Source organism: Ursus americanus, chromosome 28, assembly GCF_024610735.1.
Source record: "Ursus americanus isolate L20-20 chromosome 28, mUrsAme1.1.p, whole genome shotgun sequence".
Taxonomy (NCBI): Eukaryota; Metazoa; Chordata; class Mammalia; order Carnivora; family Ursidae; genus Ursus; species Ursus americanus.
In genome coordinates, this window is record NC_142154.1 from 3955007 (window position 1) to 3974038 (window position 19032).

Sequence of the window (19032 nt, forward strand, 5' to 3'; positions counted from 1 at the left end):
GCAGTGTGTTTCCCTCTGTGCTGGGAGGTGTGTCTACAGGAAGGATGTGAATTGACAAATATGGGTACCTCATGCCCACAAGACAGAAAACTTGGTTGGTGCTAGAGAACCCATCTCTGTCTCCGTGTTTTAACAAAGTTGGCTGGGCGATGGTATCCAGCAGCTCTGGTTTAGCAAAGGAGATACAGCTTTGCCAGAAATTGAGTATTCTCTCTACTTAAAAGTGTGCTGATCGACCAAAAGGAATCAATTTTAACCCAAAGGAAAAACACCTGGATTCTTGATGTCGGGTTTGGTGTACGTAGTGGTGGGTGGAAGGCTTGACCGAGTGGTAAGGTTCTGGGCAGAGACAGGGAAGAGGAGACATCGTGGAGAAGGTTTGGGGTTAGGAGTAAGCACAGTGTAGCAGCAAGACGGCCGGGAGTTTGCCTGGCTGGGAGCGAGGTGCGCTGTGGGAGGAATTAAAGATGCCCCTGGAAATTCTGCAGAAGACCTGGAATTCTTCATTACTAGTTTATTAATTTTTATTTAGTTAATTGTTGTTGGGTAGTTTGGGCAGACATTGGAGGTGTTGCATGACTATTTCTCTGGAATTGACATGAGGGTTGCTCGTAGGTGGTGAGGAAGTCAGGGAGCCACAGACAGCAGGTAGATTGGCGAGGACGCAGCCACAGGGGTAAAGAGGAAGGGATGGATGCTGGGGACAGCCTGGAGGAAGACAACCAGGAGACTGGGCATCTTGAGCTGTCAAGATTGACATTTTCGACTTGACCATCCACTTTGAAGAAATAATAGCGGAAGCCTTGGGTGTACCAAGAAGCAGTGGGGGGATGCCTGGTTGGCTCAGTTGGTTAAGCGTCTGCCTTTGGCTCAGGTCATGATCTCAGGGTCCTGGGATCGAGTCCTGTGTTGGGCTCTCTGTTCCGCAGGGAGCCTACTTCTTAAAGAAATAAGATGTTTAAAAAAAAAAAAAGCAGCAGCAGCAGTGGGGAGAGGAGGGCAAAGTTAGAGTCTTGGTAAATGCACCCAGCTATGAGAAGGGAGCCAGTGAAGACCGCAGAGAAGGAGAATGCTCCCCATCTCTGATCCCGAGGCGGGAGCACGCTCTGCGTGTCAGTGCTGCAGAGCAGAGGGCTCTGGGTTTGTGCGCCGCTACGGCTGGCCCTGAGGACCGTGCATTTCCCAGCGCCTGTCCTGGGTCATCACATAAAAGATGCCCTGTGTGAATTTATGGATGTGTATTAGACTTCAGGTGGACAGGAACTTTCCTGAATCATTCTAAAGAATCTTTAATATAATCTAAGCGGTACTGTTAATTTCATATACTAATGACCATACTGAGTAATCGCTGAGGACCTATAAAACTGGACACTGGAAATGGTCCATAACCTAAAGAGTGTCTAATATGCAGTCTTTTTCTGAATACCACATATTATAGAAATATCTTTAAACGTCAATAATCAGAAATTCTTTATGTAAGGTTTCTGTTTTAATGTTTGTTTTACCCAAAAAAGTATTTTATTTATTTTTATTTTTTTAAAGATTTACTTAGCCATTTGAGAGAAAGAGCATGGGCATGTGGGGAGGGGCAGAGAAAGAGGGAGAATCTCAAGCAGGCTCCCTGCTGAGCGTGGAGCCTGACGTGGGGCTCCATCTCACGACCCTGAGATCATGACCTGAGCCAAAATCAAGAGTCGGACGCTTAACTGACTGAGCCACCCAGGCACCCCCCCAAAAAATCAACTATACCCATAAAGTGCTGTTTTACATATATATATTTATTATATATCAGGTTTTTTGTCTCCAAGCTTAAGTTTTTAATTTATCTTCCTGATGTTTCCCCAGATGTAGAGATCATTGTACATTTTTCTTTGCATTTTTATTAGAAATCATACAGTTGCTTGCTTCCCTGAATATCTTAGGGAATGAACACTTTGGCCAAGTTTTCCAAATATTTGAAGATCTTAAACATTTTATATGGGTCTTATCCTGAATGTAAAAGCAATACATATTTACTGCAGAAATCAAAGCAATGCCGTGCTCTAAAGAAGAGAGTAAGCACGGCCTGCTTTCTCAGCACACGAAGACATTGTTCATGTTTTGGTGTGTAACTTCCTGATACACTTTTCTAGTATATTTTTATATCATTCTTTTTAATCTTTTTACTTTATATTTCACGATCATTCCCCTGTGTTTTCCAATAGCCCTTTTCAAAACTATCTTAATGGCTAGTATTTGTCTATATTGCAACTTATTCCATTAACCTTCATATTGTGATATTGATGTGGTTTCTAATTTTCATTAATATAAATGACACTGTGATCAACGTCCTTGCACATCTCTGTGCATTTGGTCATTTCTGCAGGATAAATTCTTGAAGTGCAAGTATTGGGTTAAAAGGTAGGGACGTGTTAAAAGCTTTTGATAAATACTGCAGACTTAGCCTACAGAAATGTATGATTTTAACTCCCACCAGCAGTGACTGAGAGCGATTTTTTCCTCCCACACTCAGCAACTAAGCTTTGTTGACAGAAGAAAAATGTATTCTGTTGGCTTTTTTCATTTTGTGTTTCTTTACCAGTGAGATTAAATATTTTTTGTGACTGTTGATTCTATCCATTTCTTCTTCCGTAAATGTCAATTGTGTATTTTTTCCTTTTTTCAAAAAATTAAAGTGTTCATCTTTTTGTGTTGATTTCTTTTCTTTTCTTTTCTTTTTTTTTTAAGATTTTATTTATTTGAGAGAGAGAGTGTGAGCACAAGCTGGGATAGGAGTGGGCGGAGGGGCAGAGAGAGAGGGAGAGGCAGACTCCCCGCTGAGCAGGGAGCCTGTCGCAGGGCTGGATCCCAGGACCCCCTGAAATCGTGACCTGAACTGAAGGCGGACGCTTAACTGGCTGAGCCACCCGGGTGCCCCCCTTTCGTGTTGATTTCTAAGAATTTTATTTTTTAAGATGGGTATTTTTTAACATATTCAAAGCTAGGCAGAAGCGCGTGATGAACCTCCACGGGGCACACAGAACAGCTTTAACAGTTAGGAATTCATGATCGATTGTTTCATCTACGCCTCTGTCCTCTTTCCCCTACATTTTAAGGCAAATCTCAAACATCTTATCATTTTGTCCATAAATATGTCCGCGTGTGGCTCTAAACGACAAGGCCTCTTAAGAGTTTTTCAGTAAAGAAAAGGTACTGACATCCTGTTTTTCGTATATGCAAATGCTCAGCAGCAGATACTTTCCCCAGGTTTTTGTGCATTTTTAATTTTGTTTATGGCATTTTTTTTTTACAGTGCAGAAATTTAGCATTAGTCAAATGTATGCATCATTCCCTTCACGGTTCCCTCCTTTGCCTTTATGCTCAGTGGAGGCTAAGTAAGATTTAAGATCCTACCCAAGAGCAGATGAGACTTCACCTGCCTGTGGCATGACTTATTACAGAAAATATTTCAGAATATTTAACAGTGCCAGCGAGCCGCGGAGGCCGGGCGCACATCCACGTCTGATTCCTGGCTGTTTTGTGAGTCTTGCTCTGTCTGTGGTCCCCGGGGCTGTAAGTTGTCCCCGCTCCCAGTACTTTTTCTTTTCTCCCCATTCACTCTTTCTCGTTCCCTGTTGTAAGCCCCAGCTCCCCCTCTCCTCCGTGGCTTCTGTGCTGAGTAAGGGAGGCCAGGTATGCAGGCTTGTCAGGCGTAGCCGTAAAGCCGAGTAACAGGACGGAGCCAGGGCCCCGGATGCGCTCTAGTCAGTCAACTTCACAGACTTAGCTTCCCCTGGACTCCCCGGGGCCTTTTCCTTGGTTTTTTTTTGTTTTTTTTTTTTTTAATTAAGTTTCAGAGGTAGAATTTAGTGACTAATAGCCTTTCGTGCTGGTCTTTGCCGCACTCTGACCTGATGAGCCGGTTCTCCCCCGCTCACGAACACACTTTCTCATTCTGCCTGACTTGCTGCTACTATCAGCAATAATGTGTGAAGGTAACTCACTTTGGCCCGGAATCTGGGTGTGAAACCCTGTCTTCCACTCAGGCGTCCAGCGTGAACGGGACAGATGATGAAAAGGCCTCTCACGTGGGTCCTGCTGACACACACCTCAAGTCTGAGAATGACAAGCTGAAGATCGCCTTGACACAGAGGTAAGGGTGTTTAAAATCCAGATGGCATTTTCTCCAAGGTCAGGGCCTCCCGCGGCCTTTCCCGCCTGGCGGGGTTTCACGGGGAGACTGGGTCCTGCTCAGCGTGTCTGGTCTTGTCTCCCGGCCAAAGGAAGGCCAGCTGGCTTCATGGCTGTTCTCTGGCTGACCAGACCAGGAGTGTGTGTCTGCCTGCGTGTGTGCGAGAGTACAGAGCACGTGAAAGAGGTGTGTATGTGTGAGAGAGAGAGACGTGTCCCTGTGCTTGTGTTCCGTTTTGGTTTTTTGAGGAACCAAGTGTATCATTTATTCATATAGAATAAGATTGAGTCTCAAGCATCCAAGGAAAACCTGTAAAAACCTAACTATTAAAACTAATATAACCTCTCACAAAAATCACACACAGAATATGTATTTGAAGAAGAGATTTCCTTACAGTATGACCTGGAACCATCAATTACATGGACTAGAAATATAAAATACAGAAAACCTAAGGGCACAGTATCTCTGTGAAGAAAGTTTTAAAATTATTTTGAGGACCATAAATGAATAATTTAACAAATAGATAAATTCTATTGGGAGGTGGTAGAAATACCTTCATATTTTAAAAAGAATTCATTTCCCCTAAATTGATGTATAAATTTAACACAATCCCCATAATAATATCAACACGATTTTAATTTTTAATGACTACACAGGCCGTGCATATGGTTTCCTGTCTTGGGAGTGTGGCCCATTTCCCAACGGCTGGGCTGGCCCCGTGAACATGCCGGAGCTGTTGTCCTTGGGAATCATCCTCTCCCCACCCCAGGCAGGGGTTTGGCCAGCTTCCCCCAGCCTTTCTGTGGCTGAGAAGCTGCTCCCCCCAGACTTGCCCCGTTAAAAACCTGGGTCACATTAACTCCATTTTACAGATGAGGAAACTGAGTCCCAGGTGGTAAAGTGGGTCCTTTCCTAAGGTCACATGGCTAGTCAATTTCTCCACCATCCTGCCTGCTTTTCACTCTTTTGTTGTTTAACACATAAGATGTTGCTTGGATGAAAACATTTCACCCCTAAACATAGAGGTTTTTAAATCCCAACTTAATGAACAAATGAATTATAGGAATGGGTGTGGAGCCATTTCCCTAAATAAGCTTAAATTCTCAGCCATCAGCTCTGAGATTAATCAGATTCCGTTTTACCTTTTTTTTTTTTTTTTTTGCCTGTGGTGCTTGAAACGGAAAGCTTGTATTTCTAGTCACGTTCTTATGTCCTTGAGGCTGTGGGGTGGAAGATAACACAGATTATTGAGACACAGTCCTATTTACTTACCCCCCCCCCACACACACACTAAAAAAAGGCCTTTCAAGACAGAAGTGACTTGAGCCAGGCAGGGTTGATTAGAAGCTGGACTTGTTCGGCGGGGCGCATCCTGCGTGTCCTGTGGGTCCCATGTGTCCTGCACAGCCCTGGCTTCGGGGCCCGTGTGGACTGCAAAGCCAGGAGACAGAAGGACCATGAAAGCCAACAGCCCCTGAGGGGAGCCTGATTCCAGTTTGTTTCTTGAAACTCCTTCTTCGTGGGTACATAGGATGAAAGACAAACGCGAGGTGGTTTTGGTCCTGCAGACCTGGGGTCCTCCCTTGCCCCAGAGGTGATGCAGGGTCAGCCAGGGCTCCTTCACACACGCTGTTGCTGTCCCCTCTGCCTTCTGGTCATCGGCTCTAGATTCCTCTGCAGGCTTGGAGGGGACCCAGGTTATCCCCTGAAGCTGGGCTACTTGTCACACCCGGGGTCCTGGGGTGTCGGGGGTGGCCGAACAGGGCTGCAGCATCCGTGAGACTGTCGGAGGCCCATGTCAGAGCCTGTGTCCTTGGGGCTCGCTTCAGGAAGGGATGGGACAGAGGGTTCTGCGGCGGGGGCTTGGTAGGGAGAGAGGGGGTCCTCCGCACACCCTGCTGCTTCCTTCTTAGCTCCGGCTCCCCGTTCCCCAGGAGTTTTGTTCTTTCCTAAAGCAATTCTTTAAGAAAATCGCCCGATAAGATGACCTGTTGGCACAAGAGAGGCCCCCGCCCTTCTTGGCACCTGATCCTCCTGGCTGGCCCCCCAGAGGCGGGGAGGGTGGCGGGTGGGGTGGAGCGGGGTGGGTGGCCCCTGGCGTCACGGTCACCGCCTGGGCCCGCCCGCAGTGCCGCCAACGTGAAGAAATGGGAGATGGAGCTGCAGACCCTGCGCGAGAGCAACGCCCGGCTGACCGCGGCGCTGCAGGAGTCGGCTGCCAGCGTGGAACAGTGGAAGAGGCAGTTCTCCATCTGCCGCGATGAGAACGACCGGCTCCGGACCAAGGTGCGGGACGGTCCCATTCTGCTTCTCTCCCCGCTGCCCTCACTCGCCCCCCTCCCCGTGGCGGGAGGAAGACGTGCAGTCGCTCCCCTTTGAACCCCCCCCACCTCCCCACTTTTCCGAGTAGGAACACATGTGAGTGAGCCGGGTGTCACAGCTGCTGTTGCAAAGAAGACGGACACACGGGAGACTTCAGCCTTGTCCCTCTGACGCTGGCTGTGGGTGGCCCTCCCTTGGCATGTTCTGTGGTTCGTTGACCTTCGGTAGAGTAAAGGGTCCAGAGGGTGAGCGAGGAAGATAGATTCAGGAAACAGTGAGGAGCGCTCACTCAGAAACCCTACTTCTGTCTAAGCATGTGAATTGGGAAGTGGGCAAAGGACTATGGGCGCCGCAAATGTGAGCTGAGTGGCCGCTGACGGCTGACCTCGACCTCCCAGCAGGTCATCGGCAGCCTTCCCTCTAGTGAGTCACTCATACTATTTGTGGTTGGGGCTGAGTTGATGAGGTAGTTGTGGGTTGGCCAGAAAATCCCCAGTTGAGACCCTGGGGTCTCTGTGTGGCCGTGCTTTGATGCTCAGCCCGTTTATCCGGCAGGCCGTGGACAGCGGCTGCTGTGCCAGTGCAGGATTTCAGGGGGACCCATCTCCCTGAGACGGTATTCACTCTTCCTGGCCCCCCGTTTGTCACCTGCCTGCCAGCCTGAACAGAGCCGCCGGAGGCCACTCCCCTGTTTGCCCATCTTACTCTGCTACAGATGGTGCATGAAACGGCCTCGTGTCATTTTTTCATTTCAATGCCTTGAGTGCTGACCGTGAGGGCACCAGGCCAAGCGCTGACTCTGTGCGGCAGATCGATCGCCCCGTCCTTCTCTTCCCGAGAGAGAGCTGGTCTCTCCCTTTGTGAGAGTGTAATGGGGGGAGGAGAGGAAGTCCACACCGTAGACTTTGCCGCCCTGAACGGGAAGCCCCGGGAACTCAATTTCCAGGGCACGGGGTAGAAGTCGGTGGAGTCCCCGGCGGCTCCTGTGGCTGGGGGTCCAAACTCCGGGGGCTGGTGTGCAGCCGCCTCTAAAAGTGTCGTCATCGTGACCGCCTAGGGCCCTTCCCCTCGAGGACTGCCGCTTGCTTGTGGGACCCCATCATTGTGGTGCTTTCGTGTTACTGGTGGTTCCCTTCCACCGTGCACTCTGCACACACACTCTGGCCACTGGGAAACACTCGTCGTCAGACGGCAAGGCCAAGGCTGAGGGCTTTGAACCCCTTCTGAGGGGTCGGGCCTGGGAAGGGGAGAAGAATGAGCTCTGGGGACTTGCCAGTTCAGTCTGCACCTCTCAGCTCTCCCGGAGGAGGCTCGCTCACAGGCCAGGCCCTTTCTGCGTGCGTCAGCAAGGAAAGGTCACCCTGGTTTAAGATGTTTGAAATGTCATTGCGTCTCATTTGGTGGCCACTGTCCCACAGCGTTGATCGCTTCTCTTCCCTGCTGTCTTAAACCTTTGAGGTGAAATGGAATAATTCAGGACATGATCAACTGACGTAAAAAATCATTATGGGGAAAAGCAGATAGATTCATGGGACATCTGGCCCCTACTTGAAACAAATCCTTCAAAGCAAACCTGCCGTTCCTGTCCCATAGCGGTGAGGGCAAACCGGAGGCCCGGCACAACCCGTGGCCAGGTTTCGTGACTGCCGTGGCTCTGCTGGCGTTAGGCAGGGTGGATAGCCCCCTGGGAGAGCCCCACGGGGTCTGCTCGCAGCCACAAGGAACAAAGTAAGTGGGTTAGCTCGCGGTTCATTGTAAAAGACAGCACAGACAGCTGTGGTGACCTTTTGCTTCACGTCCGAGTAAACGAGCCTCCCCGCATCGGCCCGCGGTGTCTGTTATAGATTGACGAGCTGGAAGAGCAGTGCAGCGAGATAGACAGAGAGAAGGAGAGGAACACGCAGCTGAAGCGGAGAATCGAGGAGCTGGAGTTGGAACTGCGGGAGAAGGAGACGGTGAGTAGAGGCGTCCGCAGGCCTTGTGTGCCCAGGACACAGCGGCAATAGTCAGGGGGCGGGGGGGGGGCACATGACTGGCCCCGGGGGCAGCTGCCCGAACGTCAGCACGGGGCTAACTGAGAGCTGCACCGAGGCTCGGACCCGAGGGGGAGCTGGACATTGAGGAAACAGTCGGAAACGGTTATAGGTGATCTGTCATCCCAAGTGGAGTTGTGCTGTCCCAGCTAATGCAGCGAGAACCCCCGCCGTGCAGGCATGTGTGTTCTGGGGGGAGGGAGGGAGCAGGACAGCTAAGTGCACAGATGCCGGAGACCGCGGGCAAGGCACCAAACCTCCCAGCCTCAGTTTCCCTATCTAGAAGATGAGGATGCTAAGAATCCCTGTCTCTTTGTGGTGGTCACGTGATAATGCACGTAGCACACTCAGCCCTCAGAATGACCCATGTGCTGAATATTAACTCCGCCACCTTGGTTACTGTCGAGGACGGTACGGACGCCAAGAGCTGTTCCGCTAAACGTGCACAAGGATCCTGGGTTTTCAAGGAGGCGTTTTATCTGACTTTCAAATTTCCGTCCCCTGTAGGAGTTGAAAGACCTCCGCAAACAAAGTGAAATCATACCTCAGCTCATGTCGGAGTGTGAATACGTCTCTGAGAAGTTAGAGGTAAGGGTGGGGGCTGCATCCGCCTTGGCTCCGACCAGACGGCGTCCGTGTATTACTCGTTTCGCTGGGGCCTCCCCCTCACAGCTCCCCTGGTGAAGGAGAGTGACGTTCTGGTCATGAGAAGCCCGCAGTAACCGCGAGCCCGATGCCGTCTCTGCCCCCTGGGGTCAGACTCAGCCGTGTTTGCCTGTGGTTCCTCCACTTCTGTGACAGTTTCTGTGCATAGCCATAGTGCAGGGACTGTGTCCCCCCATAGGGTCTCCACGGAGCCTTAGGGTGGTGAGGGGAGGGCACAGAGCATAAGACCCAGAGCCAGTCCGCCTTGCCACTTCCCAGGCAGTGACCTTGGACGTGACCTTGGGCAGCGCCCCTCACTGGCCTCAGATTCCTGATCACGTCCCCTTTCACCGCCCCCTACTTCAGGAGCGCTTTGCTCAGGTGTACGACCCCAGGATTAGACACTGCTTATCACACCGATGTGAGGAGCGCAGCCCTGCGCCTGGTTTACGGACTCACAGCCACCCTGCCCTTGGGAGGAGCTCCACTGGCCCCCTGATCCGGGAGCCCAGACTGCCGCGCCTGGGTCTGGCGCGGCTCATCCTGCCTCCCTGAGGCCAGGGAGGCCTCAGCCTCTCCGTAGAACCAGGGAAACAAGTCACTGCCCCGTTTGTCCCATTTCTCTCTCCGAGAATGGAACTCCCGTGTGGCCTCTGTGGGCCCTTCTGGGACGAAAATCCCTTCGGCTGGGCCTGCAGACTTTCTCTGCCGGGCACTTTGTGCAAGGGCCCCTTTAATTAGACTCCCCCAGGCAGGACCCGAGCTCTGCATTCTGTTAGGCCATCCTTTATCAGGCCAGAGGTGGGTGAGGCGCTCTTCCTGTTAGCACCTGGGCCAGGGAACAGGCAGGAGAGGGGGACGCCCCAGGACGCCCCACGTTCTGCGCTGATGTTTCCCGCGTTGCAGACCTGTGGGGGCTTCGCAGGCCTAAGGACGCAGGCCCAGGAGAGGGGACAGCTGGGCTGCCGCGGGTCTTGGCGGGCGGGCCCCTTGGCTCTGCCCCAGGCCCTGCTCCCGTTTGTCTTGCTTCAGGCGGCGGAGAGAGACAATCAGAACCTGGAGGACAAGGTGCGGTCCCTAAAGACGGACATTGAGGAGAGTAAGTACCGCCAGCGCCACCTGAAGGTGGAGCTGAAGAGCTTCCTGGACGTGCTGGACGGGAAGATCGACGACCTGCACGACCTCCGCCGGGGCCTCTCCAAGCTGGGGGCCGACAACTAGGGGCGGCGGGGGACGGGGTGGGGGCGTCCTCCCGGTGGTGTCACCTCTGTCCGCGCGGGTGCAGGTTGTCGCGTTGGCGCGCCGGTGGGGCCTTCACTCTCGCCTCCCTGGCCTGGCCAGGCTGCGGACCCGGAAGCCGCTGGCTCAGGAGCCCCGCGCCAGGCCCCCCTTACACGTTTACGCGGTCAGGGCAGGGTGTTTGTATCTTTCTCAAGGGCTGTTGCAACCACACCAACTGGACACAGTGTTTTCTAATCCAAATACGAACACCCTTTACACCTCCTTTTTCTGAAGAGTGATGAGAGTATTTGAACGTCCTCCAGGCACCAGTGCGGGGGGCATGGGGCGTTGAGGGGGGACAGTTGCCCCCTCGGTCAGAACCAAGATGCTTTCAAGCAGCTACTTAGTAGAGACTCGTCCTGAGAAAGAAAACAGGTCTCTGGTGGGCGCACGGGGATCGCCCGCATCCACTCTACCCCTTCCTCCCACCTCCAGTTTGTAGGGTTGCGACAACGTTCCTTTCCTGGGTTTTAATTTCTGAGCAGATTGCTGCGCAGTGAGGGTGCCTGGCACAGTGCCTGGCACGAAGTAGGTGCTTAATAAATATTTGTTCAATTAAACATATAAACAGCACTTAGTGTTTTAATCAACCCCCAGCAGAGTCCGTCGGACCCTGTTGAACAGTCCCTCATCCTGCTGCGCTGGAAAGGAATCCGAGTGATTGTGTGTGGTCAAGCTTCTGGATGGACTCCAGGGGCCCCGGGGCAGGGCTGGTGGCAATGGAGGCAGCAGGAGCTGGTCTGAGGCCACTCACTAGCTCATCCCTGGTGCTCTGCCCCTGGGTACCTTTGAACTGGAACCACCCTTCTTCTCTAGGGTGGGGATCTAGGATAGGACCCTATGTTGGGACAGGACAACTAAGAAAGAAATCATACAAGCCCACGAGGGAGAGTCTGCTCAGACTGACTGAGCCGTGGCCTTAGCGACAGTTGAGCTCTGCCTCTGCCCTCTCTGTTCCTGCTAATGGAAGGACCAGAGCCATAAAGCTCTTCTCTCTTACTGAGTTTCTCAGCAGGGCCAGGGAATGTCTGGACGCCTGCATGTGGCAAGATGGTTTGAATCCCTGGCCCCAGGCATTTCCAAATGCCTTTCGGGGTGGTAGAGGCTTTGGTGCCTCCTTACCCCTCTTTGCTGCTTTGGGAACCACCCAGAGAATGTCTCTTTCTAGAAAGAGTTTCTAGAATTTCCCTCTGGTGAATTTGGATGAACAAAAAACTGCCTGAGGAGGCTATGAATCCTGCTATTGAAACCATGTCTCTGAACAGAGAGCTCTTGTTGGGATGAGGGAGGGAAGTCCGGTCATCTGGAGCACCAGGGCACCTCGGAGGGGACCTGCAGGCTGAGGGGGACAGCTCTGCTTGAGCACATGGCAGACAAAGTGGAAAGCGTGGTCAGTGCTCTTGGTGACTTGAGATAGGGTGCTGCTGGTCCGTCCTTTCCCCAGAGCCCCCCAGATAGCTCTCAGGGCAGTTGGGAGCAGCTCCCTACTGGTCCAGAGACCAGAGAGCTGGGCTGGCCATGACTCGGCCCCAGGGCCCAGCAGTGGCTCAAGGGGGTTCTTCTCAGGCCAGGTCAGACCACCTGTCAGCAGATTTGGTCTGGGGCTGCCTGGGAGCAGTGCACGCTGGGATTCCAAAACCTCAGCTTGGGTCTTCTGATGCCTGCCACCCCTGTCTGTTGGGTGACTTACGGATCTGGAAGGAACCGTCCTGACTGGCTGCAGCATGCTCAGGTGGTGTATTCATAGGAAGATACAGTTGCTAAAGGTCTTTGTGGTTTTGCGGCAGTAGTGGTGGGAAACATGGCAGGGCTAGTGCCGTGACTGTGGCGGGCTCCTGTGTCCCTCTGTGGTCAAGACCCGTGATCCCTGCTCACCCCTCCCTGGGGATTTTGGCCAGCACCTTGCCAGGTGGTAGGATCCGCAGTGCAGTCTCAAGTGTTACAGCCCAGGAGCCAAGAGCATGAGGGGCTCCCCTAAGGGAGGTTGGGTTCAGCAGGGACAGCACCACAGCTGTAGGAAAGCTCTGGCCTTTCAATTCCTTCTGCTTTTCTCTGAAGATCTTAATGCTTCCTTGTTGACTTAATTTTAAAAAAGATGGCGCGGGGGCACCCTGGAGGGTCCATGGAGAGACTGCCCTGTCCGACAGCCCCTGGCACTGTGAGGGTGGGCTCCACGTAATGAAAATGATCTGCTGAATTCACCCCGCTTTCCGCCTGAGCCACATTGGTGCCCTCGCTCACGGGGACATCTAGCTGCACCCATGTCCTTCGGTTACCCGCACTGAAGCCGAGTGCAGGCAGCACGTCCGCCTGGCACTCGTGCACCCACCAGCCAGGCCATCTAGAACCAGGGCAGCGTTTCCTTGCCAGGTCATGTCTCCTGATATTGACATGTCCCGGGCTGGCTGCCTGAACAGGAATTAGCTTTGTTCCTGCATCTGTGCAACCTGGGGCCTAAAGGAGGGGAGGTGAACCGTGGAACCCCTTCATCATAATGGGCCTTAAAAATAATTTTCCTTCTGGGGTGCCCAGGTGGCTCCATCATTTAGGCGGCTGACTTGATTTCGGCTCAGGTCATGATCTCAGGGTCCGGGATCGAGCCCCACGTCAGGCTGCCTGCTCAGCAGGGAGTCTGCTTCTCCCTCTGCCTCTCACCCTGCTGGCGGGCGCTGTCACACGCTCTCTCTCTCAAATAAATAAATCTTGAAAAATAATAGTAATTTTCCTTCTAAGTAAAGACCCAAATGGGTGCATCACAAAATCGAGAGGGACGAGGGGAGAAGTCTTCTTAGTGGCCAGAGAATATAACCCCCCAAGTGACAGGCTGGGACAGTGTGGTCACGCTTGAAGGAGAGAGAGCCATCACCCACAGAGACCTGGAGCTTGGGTGCCCCATCAGTCCCACGCTGTCTCACGTGCTGTCACGTTAGAGCTCAGGTGGTGAGAGCGCTGGGCAGAGTCACTCCCCATTTTGCAGACGGGAAGCAGAGTCAGCGACACGCCCATCACCCAGCAGCTTCATAGGCTCCCCATCCTTCTCTGCCGGGTCTTGGTCTGGGGTCTTTCTGGGAGCCATGCCACTGCTCTCCCTTTGTGACCTTTGTGTGCCAAGGAAAAAGTTCTCTGGGATCCTGATGAGAGCACATTGCAGTTACATTATTTTAATAGATCTCCACAGCAAGTGGTGATTTCTAAATGAGAGAAGTAGAGTTACATTTATGGTCATTACAGACAGTAAGTTCCACTTTTGAATGACTCTGGCTTTGCAGGATCTTTCTGAGAGCGTGCTGGGTTAAATGATGTCCATGCTCCGGGAGGCCAGAGCTATGAAACACGGATGTTGCAAGTTCTTCGTTGATGCCTTGCTTTAGTGGCGGTAGAGTGGTTTGCCCAGAACAGGTGGGGAGCCCCGAGGTGGCCGAGTGGTAAGCCGAGTTCCGGCTGGGAGTTTGACCGCTGCGCAGCCCCTGCCCAGACCTGAGCCAGCCCTGGGGGAGGAGCAGGCCCACCCTGTGGTTAGAGCAGGTTGAGTGGGACCTGACTTGACCCCCAGGAGGACTGTCCAGGTGGGCAGTTGGTCTCCAGGCTGCAGGCTCCCCGTGGACGTGTCCAGACTCGGGCAGCCCACGAGCTCCGCCTTGAGGACGGTGGTGCCCGACGGGTAGGTCCTGTGTTTGGCGCGAAGCCTTGAGTCAGAGGTAGAACAGAGCATAGTTCGGGTGCTCCCTGGACACACTGCCATCTGCCCGTTCTAAAGCACTGCTGCTCTCTAGAAGTCAGGGGCAGTGTTGGACGAGAGCCAGCCATGGGGCACGCCAGGGGCCGTCCTGGGGCGCCTCCCGCGTCGCCAGGGGCACCCTTAGAAGGAGGGCAGCCGTGATGGGACTTCAGCATAGGCGTTTGAAAGACGCTGCTCTTTAGGAGACAGCTGTGCTCTTCGCTCATCACTGAAAGTGTGTTGTTTGTGCCATTGGTCCTTCTCAACGTTATGACTCTTGTGTCCTTGAGACGTCACTGGATTTTTGAAGCGCTGACAATTTAAACTAGAAGCTTGCAAACCACTGTCCATATATATATTTTTTAAATGATACGCATGGTTTGAAAGGAGCCTCATTCTGAGTACATGGTTTCTGTAAAAGAAACATCATATATTCGGGGGGGGGGTGGCATCACGGAGAGGGAATCCTGTGTGGAAATGTATGTTCTTTACATGTCTTTTCCATACACCTGTCTCAAGGATCTGGGTTTTTCCTCTTTAAACACCAGCCAGGCGAGAAGGTGACTTTGGTAATAATTTGGCGGCTGGATGAAATGTTCTAGTGAACTTAGGAGTGTGTGTGTGTGTGTGTGTGTGTGTGTGTGTGTGTGTGTGTGTGTGTGTTGGAAAGAGTGGGAGAAACTGTAAGGAATGATTTTAAATAAGAAATGTATATACCTAAGAACAGTCTAATAAACCTGGTGTTGATGCTATATGTTCTAGAATTTGTCTCTGAGGAGATGAGTTTGTGGAATTGTACAGTGCCCTACACTCTTTGATGATGCAGAGCCTTGTGGAAAGTGGTCCCCCAGGCCACACAGACCCCTGGTGCACTGGCCAGACTGTGGGACATCTTGGCAGATGATTGACAGGTCTGATGATACGCAGCTGTGGGGAATGTGTTACTGTTTTTACCCTATTGTACCGCTTTCAATATTAAGTCCTGACTTTAAATGAATTGTTGTAGCAATGTCTTGTGATACAGCAGCCCATTAGGCATTTCTTATATCAAATGTAGGAGTGTAATGATTAGTAAGAGGTGGTCAAGTGGACTCTCCCAGGAGTACGAGTGTGTGTGTGTGTGTGTGTGTGTGTGTGTGTATACACACTTTTCAAAAGAAACTACAGATGAGTGAAAAGAAAAAAAATCACCTGCTATTAGACCATCTGATTATAACCACTGTTAACATTTTAGTGTATATCTTTTCAGACTTTTTTCTATGCATCTGTATCCGTTTCATTACTTTTTCATGAAAAACAATACAATTGTTATACATAACTGTTTTATAACTTTTTTTCCTTTGTGAAATTGTATCATGACTATATGTCACTCAGGAGGTAAATTCCACCATTTTTAATATCTGTATAGGTTGTCCCGTGGATACTTGGGTGGTTCCCGATTTTTTATGGTCACAGTCAAGGATATGATGAAATCCTTTGTTCTAACATCTTTGTAAACTTGTCAGAAGATTTACTTAGGATCATTTCTAAAATTGGACTTGCTAGCTCAGAAGTGTGGGCAGTACGCATGCTGCTGTGTGTCTCCTCCTGTCCTTCCTGGGCACACAGGAGACTCCACTTTCCAGCCCCCTCATCTGAAGTCATGCAAGGTCCCATGACATTCTGGCCAATGAGACCTGAGCAGAAGAGACCTGTGAAACTCCCATGCCAAGACTGTGAGATGGCCTTGACCCGTTCTCCAGGCTCTGCACCCTTGTCTTCTCATGGGGTGATGTCCCAGCCCTGGGGCCTCTGTCAGCCTGGGTCCTTGAGGGACTGCAGAAGAATCCCCTTCTCCCCTCACAGCACCCACCCACCTACCTGCACAGACATGGAGTGTGGGTAAACGGTAAGCCTCCGGCATCACGCCACTGGGATTTCGGGGTTAATTTGTCACGGCAGCGTAACATGTCCTATTCTGACTAACAGAAAAAGGTACACATATTTTTAGGACTTTTAATATATATTACCTCAAATTGCCTTCCAGAAAGATGATACCAAATTATACTCCCACCAGCAATGTGTGAGAATGTCATACTACCCCTTTAACAGTGGTGTTACCGTGGGGGCCAGGGGTCTAGTTTTGGTATGCGTTGTTTGATTCAAGGGTGACCCTCACTAGCAAAAATATTGATTGGACAATATTCTTTTGTAATTTACCTATCATCTCCCCTGGCCACTTTCCTCATAAGATTAGTGTCTCTGTCTCAATGATTTCTAAGTTCTTCCTTTCCCCATAAATACCTTAAAAAAAAAAAGTACGTATGGCTTTTTAAAATATTTAGACATTTAAACATTTTTTTCCTTTTATTCAAACCTATTTTTTCCTCCATGCCTGCTACCTTTGCTGTCAGGCTTATGAAGATCTTTCAGATTCTAATTCCAAGATTGTATAGTCACCAGGATTTTATACTTACCCTTTCATTGTTTTTAAACAGTTAAATCTATGGTGGGTAGGGGGTGGGTGAAAGAGGCAGGGGGGATTAAGAGCACGTGTATTGTGGTGAGCACTGGGTGAGATATCAAATCACTTGATCATTTTGTTGTACCCCAGAAACTAATGCCACACTGTCTTAACTATACTGGAATTTAAAAAATAAATAGGCCAATAAATAAATAAAATGAAAAAAATGTTAAATCTATGATCCATCTGGAATTTTTTTCTAAATTGGGAAATCTGTCCTTTCTTTGCAGATACGAAATTCCATTTTTATTGTATACCCAATCCTTCTGTATCATTAAGTGTGCCTCTGAGCTTTCTATGGGGTGTGTTCTGCTACTGGTACCACACTGTTTGCCATCACATATTTAGACTAGATGTCTCCATTAATCACACTTCTTCAAAAAAATTTTAGTACTTTTTGTATATTACTATTTCTAAAAGAAATTTGGGATCATTTTGTAATGTTTAGAAGAATTGGACATTGGATCATGTAAAAATGTATAGCTTACTCCTATAATTCTTCAGAGAGAAGTAACATCTTTATAATATTTAAACTTTGATTTCAGTAAATTTATACAGTAGTATGCTCCTCGGTATATTTTTCTAGCATGGGTAATTTGGTAGCTGTGCTTCCTATTGTAAATGAGCCCTGCTGTCCATTGTATTTTCCAACCGCTGCTTCTTGATATAAAGCACTCCTTTTTTTTTTTTAATGAAAATTAGACTCACTGACTTTTATTTAAAGTATGATGTAAGAGTTGTATAAATGTACACATTAGGGGAAAACATAGAGACTGAAAGTGGCCCCATAATGAAAATCCCTCTGCCCTAAGATAGTCGACGGTTGGTGCATATTCCTCAAAATTTTTTTTTCTAAAAATGTTTTTCTCTTTTATCCTTTTGACCATGTGCTACTCTTCCAGTACTTGGCAACAGGTCCTGGGTGTCTTCCTGGGTCAGTGCGCGTCAATCTACCTCGTCCCAAACTCTGCATAGACAGCAGTGTGTGCGTGTACTGGTTTATTTAGCGTGGCAGGTGGTGGCTTATTTTGTAATTAGCCAATTACTGAGTTTTCTTCTAATGGTTTTGTTGTCACTAATTCTTTTGCCTCTCTCAGGTAGACAGTGGTTCTGGGTGGTGATGATAATTTTACCTCCATATATTTTTAATCGGCTTATCTCACTTCCTTATCTCATCACGTTGATCACTTTTGGAAGAACGTAAAGTAAAACATATATAATTGTGCCAGTCTTGTACGTTCTCTCTCTCTATATATATATATATTTTTTTCTTTTACTTAGCAAGAATACTTCTAGTGTTTCTCTAAAAGTATAAATTTGACTCTTAGTGAAAGATATTCTTAATATTTGAATTTATATATTAAAATGATGTCTTTCTAGTTTGCTGAAAGCTTTATCAGTAATGGATGTTAGAATTTTATTAAATTCCTTTTTTTCACATCTGTCAAGACGATCAAATGGTTTTTATCATGCCCTAAGATGAATTATTTTCATAGACTTGCTAATGTCTAAGTGCTCTTTGCATTTCTAGAAAAACCTGGTTTAGTCACAGTATATCGTTCTTTTAATATAGATCTCCACTCAGTGTTAACAGTGGTTATTCATGGTGGGTTAGTTTATGGTAGATCTTTATTTTGTGTTCTTATTTGTATTTTCTGATTTTTCTACAAGTCTCGTGTATTACTTGTATAATAAAAATAAGAGCTTTAAAATAAGAAAAATATTTTGAATTTGGCTTGCTCGTATCTTGGAATTTTTCGTATGTTAAGATGGATAGTTGTGTAATTTTTTTGTCCTGCTTTGTCAGGTACTGGTGTTGGGTTTATGTTAACCTCTTGGGGAAAAAAAAAACAAGAACAAGAACAAGAACTTGGGGAGCTCTTGCTCTCTTTTTTCTATACCCTGTGAACAATTTAAATAATATTTAGAATTTTTTGCTCCTTCAAGTTTTTATAATCTGTTTAAAACTGTCCAAGTCCAGTGCCTTTTTAGGAAATAATTCTTTGACACCTTTTTAAAATGTTTTCCAGGCTCATTGGTCTCTTCAAACTTTTTTCCTATTCTGTGAGTTTTGAGCCATTTAAGTTTGTTAATAAAGTTTCCGTTAAGATTTTCAGATATGCCAGCGTGGAGTATTCTCCTTTCTCATTCATAATGTTGTGTGTCCGTGCTTTCTCTTTATTCTAATCAGAATAAGAATTAGTCTATTTTATCAGTCTTTTCAAAGAACTTAAATCCTAATTTACTCTTTCACTGTTTTTTGATTTTTTGTTTGCTTTTGTTATTTCCTTAATTTTTTTCACCTTCTCAAGTTGGATGCCATTTTAACTTTGTCTTATTTAATGATGGGTGCAGTTAC

General features: G+C 48.9%; 1 protein-coding gene across 2 annotated transcripts in view; it reads left to right on the top strand.

The window, feature by feature from the left end:
• The window catches only part of HOMER2 (homer scaffold protein 2), an 89473-nt gene extending 70682 nt beyond the window's left edge, over positions 1-18791 (top strand). For both annotated transcript variants that reach the window (XM_045813007.2, XM_045813006.2), the window contains exons 5-9: positions 4026-4132; positions 6301-6457; positions 8338-8448; positions 9034-9114; positions 10204-18791. In XM_045813007.2, the coding sequence (XP_045668963.1) occupies positions 4026-4132; positions 6301-6457; positions 8338-8448; positions 9034-9114; positions 10204-10392 (645 nt within the window). In that variant the 3' untranslated portion in view covers positions 10393-18791. The remainder of the gene's footprint in view (positions 1-4025; positions 4133-6300; positions 6458-8337; positions 8449-9033; positions 9115-10203) is intronic.
• Positions 18792-19032: the final 241 nt, after the last annotated feature.